Raw genomic sequence first — 20,614 nt, 5'->3', positions numbered from 1 at the left:
GTGCTCTTCTCCCTGTCTGCCTGTCCGTCCGCCCGTCCACTTGATCAGCCCACATCCCTCTGGCTGCTAAGCTACTTAATCACCTCACCAAAGCTTCCAGCTGCACTGCCAGGTACCGATCACTCAGCTACACAATCGAACATTATCTTTGCTACATTCACACAGCCCGACTTCATGAACGTTAACAACACAGCCCACATTCAACTGGATCCCAACAAATAAAACTAGTCTTAAAAAAACAACAGAAATAAATATGTACCATTTTTGGAGGGAAAACCAAATTGCATGTGGCATAAATTGAGGACTAACCACATTCGTATGATCTACTTGTGAGAGGACCATTAAATACTTCGAAATTTTTAAAGTATGAAAAGGCAATGCAGCTCCCAAGTTAGAAAAAGAGAGCAGCCTGCTGATACTCCATTCAATCTGACCCTTTACTCTCCTCTGCAATGTCCAGTGGATAACTGGTCAGCAGATCAACTTTTAGAAAAACCTGCTCTTTCTGGAGGGTTGAGTTGCCTATACATTCACTGCACTACATACACATACACAATCGTAATCAAGGGAGCTCTCAGCAGATCTGGAGACTGAGGTGTCCATTTTTGTGCTGACAAAAGGTCTAAACTAATGGAGCAGCAACAGACTTCTGAACGACACTACATCAGGGGCTGACAACCAGGTGGTAATGGCTGCAGGTGTTGCCATATTAGCTGCATTAAACACCGACTCAGGATGAAAACGGATCACCCCAGAAACAGCACCAAAAGCGTTCCTTGAAAAGAGGGCAGTGTTCTCAATGGCATAACACACACCTGCGAAAGATTTAAGAGGTACGCACAGAGGTCAGGAGTCACCACTGCATTTGTCAGTGCAAACTTTCTCCTTCCTCTGTTCATTTTTCATGCTCTCACGCAGGGAGGAAGGCGTGAAACCAAACCCTCATGTGAGATATTGGCTACTCAAGACTTATTTTGCTATAGCTAATCCACAAATATGCTCCCCTGTTTGAATAAGATTGAACACTATACATTATAACCTCAGCTGCACATGGCTGGGTTAATACCGGTCACATGTGAGAAGAGAGCGTGCACTAATTCTTGCTAATTAATGCCAGCAGGCAACAGTCTTCATTGATGGATATCAGAAAGCCATAAAAATGGACTATTTTACCACAGATGTCATAAAGCGCAGGCTCAAGACTGCACAAAATGCATTCTAATGGTTCCCGGCATTTAACTCTTGCAGACCCAAAGGACTGTTTTGAGAAAATGGACAAATCATCTTCCTTGCATGAAACCCACTCATACTCTGTTCAAGGGAATATAACGAGAGAGAAGACCGCAGTCGGGAGGGGGAACAGTCTTGTGCTAAGTTCAACCAGGGATCTTGCTCACGATTGCAATCTATTCAAAGCCTAAGGCTCACACTTGAGGAACATAACCCAGAGATATCACCATCTCCGGAACTACACCTCAGTTTGAGAGTAGAAATGGGAGAACATATGACTTTTAATGAAAAGCATACTCGCCCCTCCCCCCCCCCCCCATTAGCAGCACTCATCATGTTTTTTTAAAACAACTGCAAATAATAACTTTTAAAACATTAAAATGGATCTGTCGTGCCTGTGCTTCAGGTATCTGGATTGTAAAAACCTATTTGGGACACCTGAATCGATGGGATCCGCAGCAACTGGAAGTGAATGCCAGTACTGATATGTTAAGCAAGGAAAAGAAAATCCGACTTTTTTCAATCCCCTCAGTACCTGAACCTACAAAACCAACAACCAGACTAGAGATTTCGAGTCTCTTTGATCCAAGTCCTATAAAGTGTACATTCCCCTCTGCTGCCAAGCTAATGAGTCAATCAAATCTGCTTTCATCCCTGGCACCAGTAATGTTAAACCCTCCACTAATCAGCTGTCTTGGCTAATCAGTCATCTGTCCGATGACCTTTCACCTCCAGATACTAAACTTTCTGGCTAATGTAGAAAGCACCAGACCGGCCCCCTCCATGGGCCTCAATGTGTTGATTGCAAATGCAGTCTGGAGACTTGAAAGCATGTCTGCCTCACATTTAGCTCTGACATCCGAGGTTAAATGATTTAACTTACGATACCTACATGTACCATCATTACGAGAGTATCGTGTGACTTCAGAACAAGACCAGCCAAGAAAAATGACATTGCTTCACCTGTGAATAAACTTACAGGAACCAGCTTCGACTTCTTATTTATTGCACCTACAGCTTCCTTTCTTATAAACATCACAATTTATATTCTGTGTATAATGGGCTGGCTGTATTGCTGCTCAATGTAAAATATGGTGATAATGCTGATTTCCCCTCTCCCAATTTCAACTTCAAATTCAGCAATCTCACTGCTACCAACAGTACATTGGTAGGTGTCGTAAGCTAAATCATTCAACTTCAGACTTGCTTTTAGTGTTCCAAGACACTATGCTGTGTGAAGGACACGATAATAATAGTTTAGCGCCATTCACATCAGGAAGTTGTCCCAAAGTGCTGTGTGTTTCGTGGAAAAATGCAACCACAAAATATATAATGCAAGGTGTTGTACAAGGAAAGCTAATGAGACTACACCCCAATTGGGGCACCATTTCAGTCATCACTGTACTAACTGCATTGCAGTCTGTCATTGTGTTTCCTTGACGCATCCAGACACAACTAACTGAAGAAAGATTCAAATGTGAATCAGGGACTGTGAGGTGACATATCAGATCTTTTGCAGAATCCTTTACAGGACAAAGCCTATCCATTGCAGCCCACCTGCACATTGATTGAATGGGAGCCTTCACAATTAATGTACACTATTGGACTGACTCTGGGCACCTTTACCGCTACACAAGTGCAGTCAATCACTGCAGAGACCTTGGGGAAGGCAAAACCAGCATCAAATTGTTGCTGTCTCTCCAACTGTTAACTGAAACAAAGTGGAAATGGATGAGCCTGCTCGGGCAATACATCGGTCACCCCTACAATGCAGGTGATACAATTCCCTGGTCAATGAAGGTGAAATCATCCCCAGGTGATTAGAATAAACTATGAGCAAAACTAAATTCAGGTCCTTCAGTGTCAGAGATGGATCAGCTGTTGTAGTTGCAGAGGACGTACTGTAATAACAATAATAATTCTTGCATTTGATATTTTAGCCCTTATAAAGTCTTCAAGACTTCTCAAAGCGCCTCACAGAATATACTGTGAAGTGAATTAGCTGTACATTTTGTGGGCGAAACATGGAACCTAATTGCGTACAGCAATATCCCACAAACAATCGTGGACTGAGTAACCAAATTATCATTATTTAGATTTATTAGCCCACAAAAGCAATCCGTCAATTGACTAACAACAACAAACGACAACAAATTCCATTTGTATAGCGCCTTTCACGTCAGGAGGACGTCCCAAAGCCCTGGACAGTCAGGGATCCACACCCGAGCTGGTGGATGGGATCAGGAGGGGTGGAGGGTGAGGAGGGTAGGGGTAGGAGGGTGATCGAAGACACGGTCAAAGAGGAGGATCTCGAGACAGGCCTTGCATGAGGCAAGGGTGTAGTCGATGCAGAGAGACTGTGGGATGGAGTTCCAGAGGGTGGGGGCAGAGAAGCTGAAGGTCCGCCTGCCATTGGTGGAGCGGGCAATGCGGGGGAGTAAAGCAGGCCGGCACCCGCTGAGCGATGAGAGCGGACACATTGGTAGGGGTTGGAAGGTCACAGAGGTCGGGAGGAGCAAGGCCGTGGAGGTCTTTGAAAGTGAGGACCAGGATCTTGAACTGTATCCTCCGTGTGATGGGAAGCCAGTAGAGTTGGACAAGAATGGGGGTGATAGGGTCGCAGAGCCTGCTGCAGGAGAGGACACGGGCTGCAGAGTTCTGGATGATCTGCCACCTGTGGAGGGAGGAGTTGGGGAGGCCGACAAGCAGGTAGTTTGCATAGTGGAGCCTGGATATGATGAGTGCGTGGATGAGGGTTTCGGCAGTTTGAGGTGAGAGACAGTGGTGGAGCTGGGCAATAACAACCGGGTTCTTACTCATTCTAATTGAACAGTGGTGTGTGGAGTAAGGAATGTTTTGCCCTGCTCGGGAATCGAACCCAGGTCCTCTCGCTTGCATGGCAAGTGCTCTAACCATGAAACTACAGGACTGTACTTAAGCCATCACCTATAGACAGAGCCTCCCATTCGTTCCAGGTTCATACCAATTTGGTTAAAATTACCATTTCAGAATCTTGCACCTGTAGGTCAATCACCTTCATTAAAAGGAGAGAGGTAGAGCAGGTAACTAACCATCATGTTGGAATTGTATGTGTTCCTCCAGTTAGCCCCAGTTCACTGAAGTAAATCTGAAATTGCAATGCAGCCTGATTTAATTGGACCTGCCCACTAATTAATGGCTTTAATTGCTGCTTTGTCAACAGCTTTGGTTTCCGACTTTATAAGTCAATGTCAAAACTCGGGACTGTGTAAATTGTGCAGTGCGCCACATGGACTATGTCTTCGGGTGCAAATAAAAAACATTCATTATTGTGTTCTACACCAGACGATGAAACCAAGCACGTCAATCACAAACAACCAAGATCCAGTTTTCACCAACTATCATTTCGATCTCAACAGACCACTCTGCTTTCACAGAGGAGAAATGATGGAGAATCTCTGTTAAATGAATAGTCAACTTGCCATAAAACTGCATGAAATTATCAGGGACATTTGCTTGCAACTAATGTTGAAATGACAGCATCTGTGTTTTTTTATTAGTCACAGCTATCTGTGATTCTTTTTCTTACTGCAGCAGTCATAGGGAAAATCTATTGCGTATACTCCTGATTCTGCAAAAGTTTCAATAGTCTTTTGATGTATTTAATGAGAGAATTTTCGTTTAATTATCCCGCTTCCTCAAAGCCACCCATTTGAGCNAAATGTATTTATTGACAGAATTTTCATTTAAGTATCTAGTTAAATGAATAAAGTCTAAGAAACAGTTAGATACTGAGTATCTATTCACTTAATAGATAGGCATAGTTTCTCAAAAGATATTCGCTTAGCTATGTTTGCTTTAAAAATTCATTCTAAATCATGCAATGAAATTTTTAACAGTGAAAGGAGATGAATAAATCAACAAAGTATAATTGCTGGAGGACTGCAGTCACCTCTTTTGATTATCTTTCCAAAAATCCCTAGGATGTTGGAGCAAGAACTGTATATTAAAAAGGCAGAAATAACTGGAAAATGTGCAGGTTCTAATGATGTACAATCGCACAGTATACGTTGGCCGGCTGAAAGGGTTGCTTCCTTCAAAGATGCATTTGAAGCATCTTAACCAATGGAAGCTTCCCAACAAGTAGGCAACAAATCAACAGTACCATCTCTATTGATCCCTAAATAGACTGAGCTGGTAATCAGCATCAGTCCTGGGCTTGTTGATCAGAAACTGGTTTCTTTCTACATCTTCTGTTGAACATTAACTTTGATGCATTGACACTTTAATATTGCATTACTTACGATAATGTGGGTCCATGTAGCCATTTCTCGGATCCATAGCAAAAAGTGCCCCACGGTAAGGGATAGAGTGCTCAGGTATGTGTGATATAGATCCATGGGCCTCCTTCTTTATTAGAGAAGCTCGATCTTCAGTGGATGTTGATGGCTCCTCACTGATTTTACTTAAGCTTTGCCCACCAGCGTGTGGTTGCATTGCAATTGCGTTTCTTCTCTCTCTGTGATAGGTTGGACCACGACTCTCATCCTCTGAAATAAAACAAGCACAAACACTTCAGTAACAGTAAGTGCAACAGCTTGAAGTGCAGATCATCTTTCCAAACTTCAAAAAAAGGGAGAAAGTTGCCAGATTTCTTTTCTGATACCATTAAACAATGCTGATCTGCAGCTCGTAAAGCAACAGCAGAAAATGTCACAACATTTGTTGATTTTGCTTGTGAGTGTAATGTACACAAAGCCAGTTTGCAAGTGAAAGGGGATGAATGAGGGACAATTTTGTTTAAATTTCACTGTACTTGGATCAAGTTTAGATTGAAACAAAATCACATTAGTATTCAGAATGTTATGAAATGTCATTCCTCCAAATATAAAACAAAGTTCACTCAGACTGGTTTTATTAGTGGAGACCTGTAGCTCAGTGGTTAGAGCACTCGCTTTGCAAGTGAGAGACCTGAGTTCAATTCCAGGCAGAGGGTGAAACCTTGGGCAAGTTTCCTTACTCCACACGCCTAATAATAATCCCTCCAAAACTAAAAACAATAATTAAATTGGTCATTTTCAATCTACGACTGTTTGTGGGACATTGCTGTGCGCAATTGGCTGCCGCGTTCGCCCACAAATATACAGTCAATTCACTTTACAGTGTGTTCTGTGAAGCGCTTTGGGACGTCCTCCCGACGTGAAAAGCGCTATATCAAATGCAAGGATTATTATTATTATTATTATCTATGCAACCCTGTGATCAGATTTATGAATATACATATTTTTGAAGTCCATTACTAGTGAAGCACAACCATTATAATATACAAAGTTCCCTTAGTATATTGTAATTGTGGTCATTATGCCACCTTATGTGAGTGTCTGATCTTCATTCAAATGCAGTGATGGACCTGGAAACAGATCAGTTCAAATGGATTAATAACACTGTAGAAAATGGGTCACAATGTAATCGAAGTTAGCCGCAAGCCTCTGTGCTAAAAAAAATCATAAATGCTTGAAGAAGAAAGTTTTGCAAAGCAAACAAATTTCAATCCCACGTGAGTAGAACAGAGCCAAGAGAATGTATGTGTACAAGAAGGAACTCTATGACAGCCACCTTATTAATAATAATAATAATAATAATCCTTGCATTTGATATAGCGCTTTTCACGTCGGGAGGACGTCCCAAAGCGCTTCACAGAACACACTGTAAAGTGAATTGACTGTATATTTGTGGGCGAACGCGGCAGCCAATTGCGCACAGCAATGTCCCACAAACAGTCGTAGATTGAAAATGACCAATTTAATTATTGTTTTTAGTTTTGGAGGGATTATTATTAGGCGTGTGGAGTAAGGAAACTTGCCCAAGGTTTCGCCCTCTGCCTGGAATTGAACTCAGGTCTCTCACTTGCAAAGCGAGTGCTCTAACCACTGAGCTACAGGACTCCACAATGGTTTAATTGCTAACTTCAACTACAGTGGTGTTGAACTGGAAGGTGTCCTTATGCTCCCTTATAGTCGTGCAAATTGAAATATTCAGTCTAAATATCTTACTTTCACTAAACATGAAATAAGCATTTGATTGACATGAAATTTCAAAGTTTTGGCATTGCTATTAGTGATCAGGAGTGCCACGACAGAATTGTCACTCATAAGCATAATGTGTTAAGGAGCACTACTGGCTCAATATTGAGTATATTTGCACTACTGTGTGAATGCATATTACATTTACTGTACTGACTAAATGGATTGCAATACAGAGAACATATGCACTACTGGCTGATTATGGAGGACATTAGCGCTGCTGGCTGACAAAGGAGGACATTTGTTTCTGACTGAACATGCAACATTTCCACCACACTTCGATTCCACACAGCTCTCATTTTCAAACGCCAGTGGCTGGAGAAATGGCCTCAGCATGAAAAAGCAGGTAAAAGACGCAAAGGAGAGTACAAGGAATGTAAGAAAAAAGATCCAAAGGACACGAGAGATGGGGCTGCAAGAGGAGAAACGAGAGGAGGAGGAGAGTTGGAAAACTCAAAGGGATGAGGAAGAAAGGAAAGAAAAGGAAAAAGAATTAAGAATGATGGTAAACCAGAAAATAGAGATGAGAGGCTGGGAGGAGAAGTAAAGAAAAACAAATGGGTAAGTGAAGGAAATAATAAGGGTCTTAGCAGTCCAGCACCTCCTATGTCACCATGGGTGGGGGGGATATGGGAGGAATGCAAGTTTGTAACGGATGGGTAAGTTTGTCTCCTCTTCCAGTCCAAACAATGGATTTTATGTGATTGCTAGAAGTCAGACCTAGATACACAGGATCACAACTTGCCGTATTCCTGCATTTATACGTGAACAGAATACATTGTTCTCCTTCAGTTTGCTTGCTTATGTTGCAATACAGCGAACATCTGTAAAGTTACTAACAAAGTAGCATTACACTGAACTGAATCTGAAGACAAGTTGGACAGAGGCTGCCGATTCCAATTACAGGAGCAAAACAATTTCTAAAGGAATTCATGTGGCAGCAACAATAAATTAAACTTGTATAGCGCTCATGCATCAGGAGGATGTCGCAAGGCACAGTCAGGGGTTTAGACCCGAGCTTGGAGTTGGGATCAGGAGAGGTGGAGGATAGTGGGGATAAGTGTAGAAGGGTGACCGAATGCATGGTCGAAGACGAGAGTCTTGAGAAGGACCTTGAAGGAGGCGAGGGAGGCGAAGGGACTGTGGGATGGAGTTACAGAGGGTGGTGGCAGAAAAGCTGAAGGCCCGACCACCAATGATAATAATAATAATCCTTGCATTTGATATAGCGCTTTTCACGTCGGGAGGACGTTCCAAAGCACTTCACAGAACACACTGTAAAGTAAATTGACTGTATATTTGTGGGCGAATGCGGCAGCCAATTGCGCACAGCAATGTCCCACAAACAGTCATGGATTGAAAATGACCAATTTATTATTGTTTTTGTTTTTTGGAGGGATTATTATTAGGCGTGTGGAGTAAGGAAACTTGCCCAAGGTTTCGCCCTGCCTGGAATTGAACTCAGGTCTCTCACTTGCAAAGCGAGTGCTCTAACCACTGAGCTACAGGACTCCACAGGCTGGCCAAGCGGGGGTTTTGAAGCAGGCCAGAGCCCGCTGAGCAGAGGGAGTGAACAGGTCTATGTGGAGTTAGCAGGTCACAGAGGTAGGAAGGAGCAAGTCCAGGGAGGGCTTTCAAGGCAGGGATGAGGATTTTGAACTCTATCCTCTGGGGCAGTATTACAATGAGCTGAATTTCAAGACAAGTTGGATAGAGGCAGGCGATTGCAATCACAGGAGCAAAGCAATTTCTAAAGGAATCCATATGGCAGTGCAAATTTGCTGCAGGTCCTCTAAAAAATCAAATTGAGGCAACACTCAAACCCAAAACTCCAGGAAAAGCCATCTGGAGTACAATATCACCCAAACTATCCCATTTTAGGAAACAAAATGTCTCACAGTGAGATAAACTATTAACATGATGTTTCTGCAATTTCAATCAAAGACGTTTGAAGTGACATTGTCTCTTTAGCCTTGAAGGAAGTACATTTCTGACGCACTTTTGGTTGCATCGTGCCTGTGATCTTCTCAACAACACAATTTTGGAAGAAGGTGATGCAGTGTAGAGGATTTATACAAAGGATTCCTTTAGACTACAAAGTCTAAAACAAAGTGAAAGCATAACGTTCTTGGCAGAGGTAGCAAGGCAAGTTGGAGCAACAACAGGTGTGTCACAGGTTTGATTCCTTCCCCTAGTTCGTGAAGTTCCTAACCTCAGCAATGCTACCTTGGGATGGTTCCAAACACAGCAAGCAATTACCTGTTGTGAGTCTACATTAGACAAGCCGTTTTCAATTGCCAAACACCCAGAGCATCCAAGGATACTTAACAGCAAACACAGCACAGAATCTCCTCTCTCCCCTGCTTATAATAACAATAATAATAATCCTTGCATTTAATATAGCATCTTTTAATGTCTTCCAAGACATCTCAAAGTGCTTCACAGAATGTACTGTAAAATTAATTGACTGTATATTTTGTGGGTAAAACGCGACAGCCAATTGCGCACAGCAGTGTCCCATAAAACAGTCGTGGATTGAGTGACCAATTTATTTATTTATTTTTAATGTTATTTTAGGCAAATGTTCTAACCACTGAGCTACAGGACTCCACAAGATGTCCTTCCTATGTGCTTCCGAAGATGACAAGCTCATTTTAATGATCTCACTCAGGACAAGGAAATCCAGGCCGGCTGATATCTAACTCAACGTCCATAGTAATCAGAGAAAGGAGAGAACTCTGGACAGAGACCATTTCTGCTCAGCTTCTCTCATGCCTTTCAGCCTGGAAATAGGCTGCCCATTTTATCAGATACTGAAGGTACTTAGCCTGAGTAATGAGAAGGAGAAGGGACCCAATGAGGGAATATATAGAGAAAAGTAAATCATGCATATCACTTTCCCTCTCCCCCCACCCAAAAAAAAGGAAAGGCAACACTCAGGATGGTTTAGAGATTCAAGGTATACTGTCAAATAATCAGAAAAAGTTTAGAGCACAGAATTCATTCAGCCCATCACGCCGTTGCTGGTATTGGGGATCATTACAGTCACTTAGTTATTTTTGGCAAACGATTTGGTGGATTAACAATGTCCTTTAAAAGAACTGCAAATGTAGAAGACTGAATGGCATAAAAAAATCAGAAAATAACATTAAAGTTTAAAAATAACCTGAGTTTCTGTGCACAAAGGTCAGTAGGCACCGGCCCCCAACGTGACTGTTGTATCACTGCCCTCAGTGGTTTCTCACCTGGACCACTGACACACAGCAAGGTCCTGAGAGACCATCTGAGTGTTCCAGCCAATGTTGACTTCATCATTCATGTAGCTCCACACTCGGCACCGTTATTTGAGGAGAGAAAGGGACCGACCTCCCTTCCAGACAGTCAGGGTACCGCTTCATAAACACCCCAGCACCTCACTATTTCTGTATATTCTCCTTTCCCACTTTTCTGCTCGCCTCTTCAGCTCAGCTAACCAGGCCTTATTCTGTGTCCCGCATCCACTCTGCGCAGAGTCGTTGGTGGCCCAGCCTTCAGCCATTACACCCCTAACCACTGGTATACCCACCCTCTATCCCTCTGAGACATCTTTCAGACATGAAAGGCACTATATAAATGTAAATTGTATTGAGTTGTGCTAACCCCTCTCTATTCGTCTCCAAATACAGTCCAAAAATCTACCTCTTCAACCATGCCTACAGTCATCAATCCCTTTTGTGAATCATTCTTGGAGACATTATCCTACGTGAAGGGCGCTAAATAAATGCAAGAAATTGATGTTGATGATTATGGATGCCACCAGGACTTGTAGAGAGCCTCGTCCAAAACAAGCAAGGTTTCAAAATAGCTGTTCAGACACTTTCACTTCAAAGTCCACATCCTCCAATTGTACTTGTGGAATTTTCAATATTAATAGCACTCGGTTTCTCGCTGCTTTTGAAGTGTGAACTATTCATGATTGCAGGTAGTTCAATCTCTAACAAGAATTAAGTTTCTCAACACCAGCAATTAGAACTACTGGATCCTGATGTGATATCGTCCCATTACAAAATTATGTGAACAGCAATACTGCCCTCATGTTTTTCCTGGGGGGAAAAGGAACGATGGGTCTAAAATTCTTCAAATTAGCAAGAATAAAAGGATAAGCTCACATTATGAAAGTACCAAAGTGATATGCAGCATTGAGTCTGCTGCTATTACTTGTTATATCACTTGCTTGCTATATAGCTGATAACATTTGTGCCAAAGGACATGCTGTATAATATCACTGAAAGCTATTTTTTAAGCAGTCAGGGATTAAAAATAGGCACCATCCAACCTCTCAGGTGAATCTTTAATTGCTCCATTTCATCTCCTGCATCAACAGACGGATAGGAGTTTTACACTTTCAAATCAAATGGAAACAATCACTTTAATGTTATCGGCCACAATATTTAATTTGGTTGTTCCAACAACTTCTGCCTTTGAAGAAATAATCACTATTTTTTCCCATTTATTATTTAAATTATTTTTAAGGAATGTTTCGATTGCATAAATAAGTGTAACTTGAATGCAAGAAATTTTGTTCAGCAAAGTCACTGCTCAGCATTAGCCAAACCTGCATTGACAATGATTTTGGCTATTTTATGCATTTCAGGGGGTTTCGTTATTCATTTGTATTGATGAAAGGAACCACACAGTGGAACCCACTCGAATTTGAGAGCTTTAAATTAATCCCAGATTTTAAACGCTTTCATCATTATAAACTCGAACATCGATTTGAACAAAACACACTCCAAATGAACCAACCCAGATTGAGATGTGTACTGCTATTTGTACTTTTACTGCATCAAATTTCACACACATGGTAGTATTCTGTGAGTGTAGCACACATGAAACCAATCCAGGTTAAAATGTTACCAAAATATTAAAACGGAGAGTCTGGTAGGAACCCAAATTTATTTTTAAATGCTTCACATAAGTCTGGCTATTTTCAAGTAAGCAAAACCTGTGCATGCAGGTGGATAAAACATAAAATATTGTATGTTTTAATCTCTCCAACCCCCACTCCACTTACTTTCCCTTCCTGAACAGTTCTTGTCGAACCATTCTTCCCCACCACCCAAAAACAAAAGAACCCACACATTAAACCCAAATGCCCTACCTAAATGCCACTCTGTAAATTTATTTTGCACCAAATTGTGGCTGTTGATTAATCTTTCATGGGACAATATCAAAACTTGTATGACAAAAAAGGAAGGCTTGAAAGAGTCGCCATTTAACACTTAACACAGTCCCAAAACATCATCCACTTCCCTCTCCAATCTTGTTCTGATGGAGCCAAATTATTCAGCACATTTAGAAATAAACATGGGCAGGCTGCACTAGGCAAAATAATGACAGAAACACACCATATGCCATGGCAACAAGTGTGATTCTATTGCAGAAATGTAAGCAAACAACCTCATTCTTCCAGCAGCATCTGCCAAAACGTTTAACTGCCAAAGAGCGCAACTGTTATTACTCAGGAGCACATAAACAGCCAACTAACTGTAGGAGGAGAGGTAATAACACTTTTTTTAAAAATGAAACCAAGATGGAAATTGCTTAATGTTGTTAAGTAACACAGTAAAAGTACCATGACCTAGCAATACGTTGAAGTAGATATATATATATATCATATTCATATATATATATACACACACAATAGCAATCCAAAAGCTTCAGCATTCATTGGTAAGAAAACTCCAAACTTGAAGTACAAACTTACGTTTCTAAGGGTTTTTGCTGCTAATCTCCTCCCAGATGCTTTCACATTTCATTAGAATTTTTTTTAGGATTTAAGATCAGTATTATTTCGCAGCAGCCCAGCACACGAACACAGCAGCTGGGCAACAAAGCCGCAGCAGAAGCTTGAACATTACTTACAACTTGGTCCAAAAACAACTTGCAGCCCACTCTGAGCAAGTCACATTCTCGACTGAAAATATCCGGCCATGAGGACATTCTTCTGTAATCTCTCTCACATACAAAGCCTTTCCCATTAGAGGAATTCAAAAAAACTGATTGGTGCCATGCGAAGTTTAACCAGCTCATTAGTATTCCGCCTGTGTTCCTCCGAGTGAACTTATTCTCTATTTAAGCAGCTCTCTGGGCTCAGGGGTCAGGCGGCTAATCATTAAATCAAACTAATGTCACACCATCACAATCGGCCCAACAGAAAGAGGGTTTATTATTTCAGTTTATGCAGAATAAATGGTTTTACAAATGGTCCCCAAGCAGGGTCAACAGCAGCTTCAATTACAACACAAACTCAACAAGAGTCCCTGTAAACCAAGAGCTCTGTATTGACTTTAGCATGGGCTATGCTTCGCACTCTGCCACAAGCAGGCTCCAATACACTGCATATGTAAAGATCAAGGAAGAGTAGTAGTCTTTGCCCTGCCAGGATTTGTGTCTGCACACAGGCTACTCATTCACCTTTTTTTTCTTTCCAATGGTTGCTCAGTTCAATTCACCCCACACAAAGCCTGAAGACCAAACCTCAATGCGCCAACTGAAACATGTTCAAAACTGGGCCTTCTATTGTGATTGAATTTCTTAACGTCTTTTCAAATAGCGGAGAATGCCTTGAGGCTAAAGGAAGAAACAGGCTAATGGTGAATTGGGAGTACTGAGCAAATTTCAGAGCCCTTTCCTCCTTGCTTTTGAGGTTGAAAGCAAGCCCTAGCCTTTCAAGTTTCAAAGTCCTTTTTCCCCCTGCAGTGTCACAGAAGGATTTGAAAAAAGGTAATTGTGCTCACAGCCTCCCTGATCAGAGCTTACATTCTATTTCTGGTATTTCAGTGCGTTTCTCCCAATAATGGCGTGCGTATTCTCAATGCCTTATCCATCCTGCACTGTCCAATTACTAATTAAATGAACAATTGATGCTCTAAATGCCTTTTATGCTTGGAGTTTGGATGCAAAAATAAGCATTCTGGTGCTTTTAGGTTAGTATTATCAAGAGCCTATTCATTGGCAAATTTTAAAACGGAAATATAGGGAAATGCGAATGAGCTCAATGATCAAACACATTCTCAACAGCACTTTCATTCGTTTGTGCAAAACTTTTGAAACTTACAACAGCCAAAGTAAGCAGTGAATTGGAAGGGAATGATGCAGCATGTGCATTTGGGGATATTAGCTGCAGTTTAAAGAATCTATTTGGTCGTATCTATATAAACAGGATTTAATGTAGAATATTTTCAATAGAGGAAAAAAGGGATTTAACATTATCTACATGCAAACTTCTTAATTCATGATTTTAAAAGAAAGTGAAAGAGGATGATGAGCTGAGTTTTCTGCTTCAAGACAATATTTCAGTAGGAAAGTGAGATTTTATAAAAATGGGGGAAACAATCTTTAGCTGAAAAGATCAAGTCTCGCGGCTTTAAACAAACATTAAGTAAAAATTTAAGATTAGAGTTGGCTTAAAATAATCGGATCAAAAAGTTTTAAAATAATCATTAAATTAAAGCAACTTCAATCAAACCAACTAGTGTGGGTGACACTGTCGTTCTGCACTGTGGTAATCTTCAATTTTATTATTGTTATTTTTGTTTCGTGGCTAAATGATAATTTTCTATAACATACAATTTGAAAGAGGATCATGTTAATGTAGCCTCTGCGCAAATTTTAGTACGTGTACCCAATATTTCATTCTAGTTTAATATAATCCAACAGTTGAACAATTCTCTGTCAATTACAAATACTTGGTTTCTTTAAACTTTCATCTAAACAAACCTTATCCAGGCAGCATAAGACCACTGTAGGAATTACAGAATCATGGTATCTTTTTTCTGAATTTTTCTTTCCTGATCCTGAGGTAGGAACAACTTGTAAATCAGAGCAACTTGGAAAATGATTTTCTGAATTATTTCTGATGTATTCAATGAACACAAGACTGGGGATGGAGGGAGCGAGCACCAGATTGGGGGAGAGGAGATTTGTAGGACATTTTGCACAATACTACAGACACCCAAATAGCACTTTTCATGAAAAGCATAACATAGGAAACCAGTGATGAATACATTTGTTCCTAAAAAACATATTCAAAATCTGAGGCTGATGTTAAAGGTCTGAAAGTTGGCTAATTTTTATAAAAAGCCTTTTTTAAGAATCTAAATACTAAAAGGACACTCCTCAATACTGTTAGTTTCTAAGTGGAACTGTAATCTTTGCATGTCGCAAGATATCAAACAAAACTGCTGACTAAACCCTCCCCCAGCGCATTTGAACACATTACACCAGAAGTCATACTAAAAAACTGTGCAAATGAACCCATTGAAAAAGGCAGTCTCTACAAGGCAACTTCCTGAAACAAACCAGAAGTTCTCAGGTTCTTAGCATTGAAATTGGTCTTAAATTGTATATAGTAATAATAATCCTTGCATTTAATATAGCGCCTTACCACATTGTTGAGACATCTCAAAACGCTTCCCAGAATATATATTGTAAAGTATAGTGAGTGGGTATTTTGTGGGAGAAATGCAACAGCCAATTGCACTCAGCAGTGTCCCACAAACAGTCGTGGATTTAACACTAAGCAGAATGTTAGAAAGTTCTTAAATTGAGTCTGTTCGGAAGACAAAAACTGCACAAAATTTTTTTCCCAATTTAAGACTAAATGTAGGAATTTTCTAAAGTTTGGTATAACTTGAAATTTCAAGTGACTAATCTTAAGGCTAAACCCATGAGGAATTTCAGGCTTCAGATTCACTATGTCCATCTAGAAAGACCACACATAGGTCTCCTGCTCGGAGATTTCCTGCCGTACCGTGTATTTCTAGCAGATGCTGGGCCTCCAAAGACACTGGTGGTCATTTCCATCTCAGTCTGATAAAATAAGTTACAGTCATAAGTATTCCATTTCAATGTTAGTCAATTCTTCAGTGAATGAAGTATGAAAATAATGGAGCCAGCTCAAATTCTCTGAATTCAAGGCTATTTATGTAATGTCATGGCTCAAGCCACATTTCCTGTTCACACTGGTTCCCTAAATGCGTTCCTGACATAGCCAAGGACAGAAGAATCTGTGAGGAACGTCATTGAGATGGTAGATAGAGTAATCCAACACCTGCCAGCACTATTGTTCCTGTTCTTTTACCACAGAGAAGCCAGTGTTTTTGCAATATCCACCCAATCTGGGTGATGTGTCAGGGAATATCTAATTTTTTGCTGGACCAACAAATTCCCTCAATTGTTACACCACTGGGACGGGTCAAGTTCTCAACAGGGTATCTTGTGAGTCAGTCACGTTGCTGTGCACAACTGCACTGAGAAGGAAATACAAGCATCGTATCATCAGTCTGTCCATTATAATATACCTCAGCAGCCTTCCGGAGTGCAGCAGACCAGCCGGAATAAGAAGGGAGATCAGCAACAGAGGATAATTGCCCAGTTTTTCAGTAAAGTCTGCAATATGGTTTACACACTTACACACAGATATGCTTACTGACATTACAGTTTAGTTTTTGCTGAATGCTTTGTTTGGTTTGCATCTAGTACAACTGACTCTCTATTTCAAGAAGAATGATACGCACTGAACAACAGCTTAAAGTGAGAATGACTTTATTAAGTTGTATATATCTAGTTTATGTGTTTAAAAATAAATAATCCTTGCATTTGACATATTGCCTTTCACATCAACGGAAAGTCTCAAAGCACTTCACAGGAATTACTGCAAAGTGTAGTGTAGTGTATTTTGTAGGAGAGCTCAGCAGCCAATTTGCATACGGCCATATCCCACAAACAGCCACAGAATGAGTAATCAGTTTTGTCTGAAGAATTATTGGCCAGGACACCAGGAGAAAATCCTTTCTCTTTCAAAGAGTCTCCTGGGATCACCAATTTGCATCTGAACAGGCAGACAGGACCTCAATTTAACATCTCATCTGAAGGATGGCACCTCCAACAATGCAGCACACCCCATCACACACTGTTGCCCGGAGTTCAAAGTCTCAATGTGGGGTTCCCAGTGTCCTAGCAAGAGGTTTACCAACTGAACCAGGCTGATATCAGTAATGTGGGTTAGTCCACCACATGTCCCTTGTGAGCCATGAATGAGATTTCAGAATACTTTAGACATGGCTGTCTACAGGTGTAACTTGGAATTTTGACTCAAACATTTCCAAAGCAGGGAACACAAGAATAACAACAACAATGTTTAGTAGGCAAACGTGGGAGCCATTTTTACCAGCATGACAGACATGAGGTGAATGACCAATTAATCTGGAGGATTGCTGGAGAGAAGCTTTTCTCTGTTTAAACAGTGTCATGGGATCTGCAAAGCCTGGTAAGAATCGGCAGACATCCTGGGATAATAGCTTTAATGTCTCATCTGAAAGACAACACCTTTGACAATCCAGAGATCCCCAGTACTGTACCTAGATTGACAGCCCCGTTACAACTGGGAGTTGGAGGGGCTCGCCACATTCTCAAACAAAGATGACAGGGCTGCCATTCCATTAACCTGGACTCTTTTTATTGTAAAAGCCCCACAGAACTATAGAAATTTACATCATAGGAGAAGGCCATTCACTCCATCATGTCTGTGCTGGCTCTTTTAATGAGCAATCCCTTTAGTCTTATTTACCTGCTTTTTCCCCGTAACCTATGTCATGTCCCATACTCTCTGTATCCTTTTCAAAACACGTGTGTTGAGTCATTTGAATTTAAAACTTGTGGAGTGGATTTCGGCCAAAGAGCCATTTCACATGGCCAGCTGGTCCATGTTCTGATAACCACCCGCAAAGGCCAGTATTGGGAGAAGGAGCTTTACAGAGTTCAAGAATAAGCTCCTTCTTTAACCAGCTTGGATTTCTGCATCTGCTTATCCAATGCAATCTTCAAAGCTAAAGAAAAGATCAAGTCAGGGCAAACTTAAATCCCAAGGAAGATGATTTCCACCAATGCATCAAACCCATTGTATCCCTTCCCCAATGTTTCTTGACAGGTTTACCCTCCTGGGAACAGTAAGAGAAAGACCGGTGGGATGATTTGGCCTGCTTCTTGGTCTTGATCACAAAACGCATTGCTGTTTCAGACATCCTGAGTTTTATCATCTTTTCACTCCACTGGAGACTTCTCTTTTTAAACCACCCTTAAAAGTTTTGGCAGGACTCACACAATCCAAAGCTTTGGTCTACTGGGAGGCACCAGTCATGACCATTTGCACAGTAAAGGCCTGGCTGTATTTGATGCAGATATTGAAGGCAGGAGTAAAGTTTCCTTAATTATTTGAGGTCAGACACAAACATTTTAAGCCCACAGGCCAAAAGCAGACGTGGTTACTGCTTGAAGAAGAAGGGTTTCTATTTTTCCTGGAGCAATTTAAAAAAAAATGTGACTGATGCCAACAGTGACACAAAAAGAACTTCAGGCAAATGATGAGAGGATGGCAAGTTATGCAACGCAAAGATATTCTCCGAGCGTCAATCATTTATGGTGTTGTGCAGTTATTTTTCATGCAAGTAGTCCAAACTCCCGCCCACACAAAAACGGGGTCTTTTCTAAACAGCAATAGCGTGATTTTCAACCAGCAGGAAACTAAGCTTCCAAATCAGAGTTCAGTCATGATATTCACAGTTCAGCCTCTTAACAAGCAGGAAATGAGCCTCCTGACCCCTATAAACGCCAGACGGGCTGCTATCCAGACATGCTGATTGGAAAATTACAAAAGAATGGTGCAGAAAACCAGAAGGGCATGTTTCATAGACCCAGAAGGCACTTTCCCTGTCAAGAAGGTACTGCCCAGGAGGATAGTGAGCCTCAGACAGAGAGCACACCACTTCCCATTCCCCCACAATATCCCGGGAGCAAGAACAGGACGTAATTCGGCTCCTGAAAACAAGCTCACTAAGCTGGAAAACTAGCTTGATCCGGAGGTCCATATAGGTTTAAGATCAAGAAGAAAGCTAGAAATGGTGAGAGCAACACTACTAAAATGTTCATTAAGACAGAAAAGCTTATGGTCAAAAGCCTCAGACTTCAAACTTCTGAAGTGGGCAACAGATCCGGAACTTGGGTTTCCCTAGTACTGAATCCCCTAAAGATTTCTCTTCTTCTCGTATCTTTTTTTAAGTTCTTATTTTCCTTACCAATTTCCTCTTTCATCTTTCTTCCCTCTCCTGGAGTCCTGTAGCTTAGTGGTTAGAGCACTCGCCTCGCAAGCGAGAGGTTCAATTCCCGGCAGGGCGAAATGTTGGTCAAGTTTCCTAACTCCACAGGCCTCTGTTTACCTAGCAGTAAGTAGGAACCTGGTTGTTAGTCGATTGATGGATCACTTTTCCAGGAGTAATAATTCCTTGAAAAATAAATAAAACTAATTCAGTCACTCAATCCATGACTGTTTGTGTGCTGTGCGCAATTGGCTGCTGTGTTTCGCCCACAAAATATAGTCAATTAACTTTACAGTATATTCTGTGAAGCGCTTTGAGACGTCTCAAAGGCGTGATAAGGCGCTATATCAAATGGAAGGATTATTACATTATTAAACTTCAAGATCATGCAGAATTGTGGAATATTCTTAAATCCATTTAGAAGCTGTTTTCTCGCAATTCTTAAAAAAAACAGCTCTCAAATTTGGCCTGGATTTTAGCATATACCACACTTGAAAGCGATTTTACATTTTAAGACAACATGATCTCATAGGTTAAGACTAAATGAACTTCTGGCCTCACAAACTCAGTCTGAAGTCAAAAACAGGTCGTTATCTAGAATTTCTGGTTTTATATTATGTTATTGGCCTTTCAGTATTTCCACACATTTTGATTGTGTAATGAAACCTTTATGGGCCTGTACCAGCAAAAATGACTGAATCAGATGAAAATGGAGGATATAGCACATCTACTGCTTGAAAGTCTACTTCAGAGGCCAGTGAGAGGTCTGAAGGTCATAAATATTCTAATCCTGGGGCACTATTAGAGGATAGGTCAATGGGTCTGTCTTCAAAGAGAAAGTGTCGAAGAACCCAAAAGATATCAACAATGTCATGGCCACAATGCACTTTACAATAGACAAGAGACTGGGGCATAATATGGAGGAGCAAAGAAAGAATTGTTGTCATTGAGTAGAGTAGACTGGCCTGAGTCAGCCTATCTCAACTCTGCCTACAAAAACAGGCACTACATATGACAGCAATTACTGTGAAGTGCTTTGAAACCATGATGCTGCAAGCACTGTAAAAAAATCTTTCTTTCTTTGTTGATAGGTTGTCTCAGATCCAGAACTCTACAACAATAATAATATCTGCATTTGATAAAGCACCTTATCACATCATCCAGGCAACTCAAAGCATTTCACAG

At 41.0% G+C, this 20,614-nt stretch overlaps 1 protein-coding gene across 8 annotated transcripts in view; it reads right to left on the bottom strand.

The window, feature by feature from the left end:
* The window catches only part of LOC103181539 (transcriptional activator GLI3), a 219,517-nt gene that overhangs the window by 131,282 nt on the left and 67,621 nt on the right, over positions 1 to 20,614 (bottom strand). For 6 of the 8 annotated variants that reach the window (XM_042331867.1, XM_007898098.2, XM_007898100.2 and 3 more), the window contains one exon: positions 5,514 to 5,759. In XM_042331867.1, the coding sequence (XP_042187801.1) occupies positions 5,514 to 5,759 (246 nt within the window). Of the gene's footprint in view, positions 1 to 5,513; positions 5,760 to 13,038; positions 13,170 to 13,196; positions 13,255 to 20,614 lie in introns of those variants that run through there. The other 2 variants (XM_007898104.2, XM_007898103.2) reach the window with 2 other exon arrangements.

This window comes from Callorhinchus milii, unplaced genomic scaffold (genome assembly GCF_018977255.1).
Source record: "Callorhinchus milii isolate IMCB2004 unplaced genomic scaffold, IMCB_Cmil_1.0 Scaffold2, whole genome shotgun sequence".
NCBI lineage: Eukaryota > Metazoa > Chordata > Chondrichthyes > Chimaeriformes > Callorhinchidae > Callorhinchus > Callorhinchus milii.
This window is presented reverse-complemented; position numbering and strand designations above follow the sequence as displayed.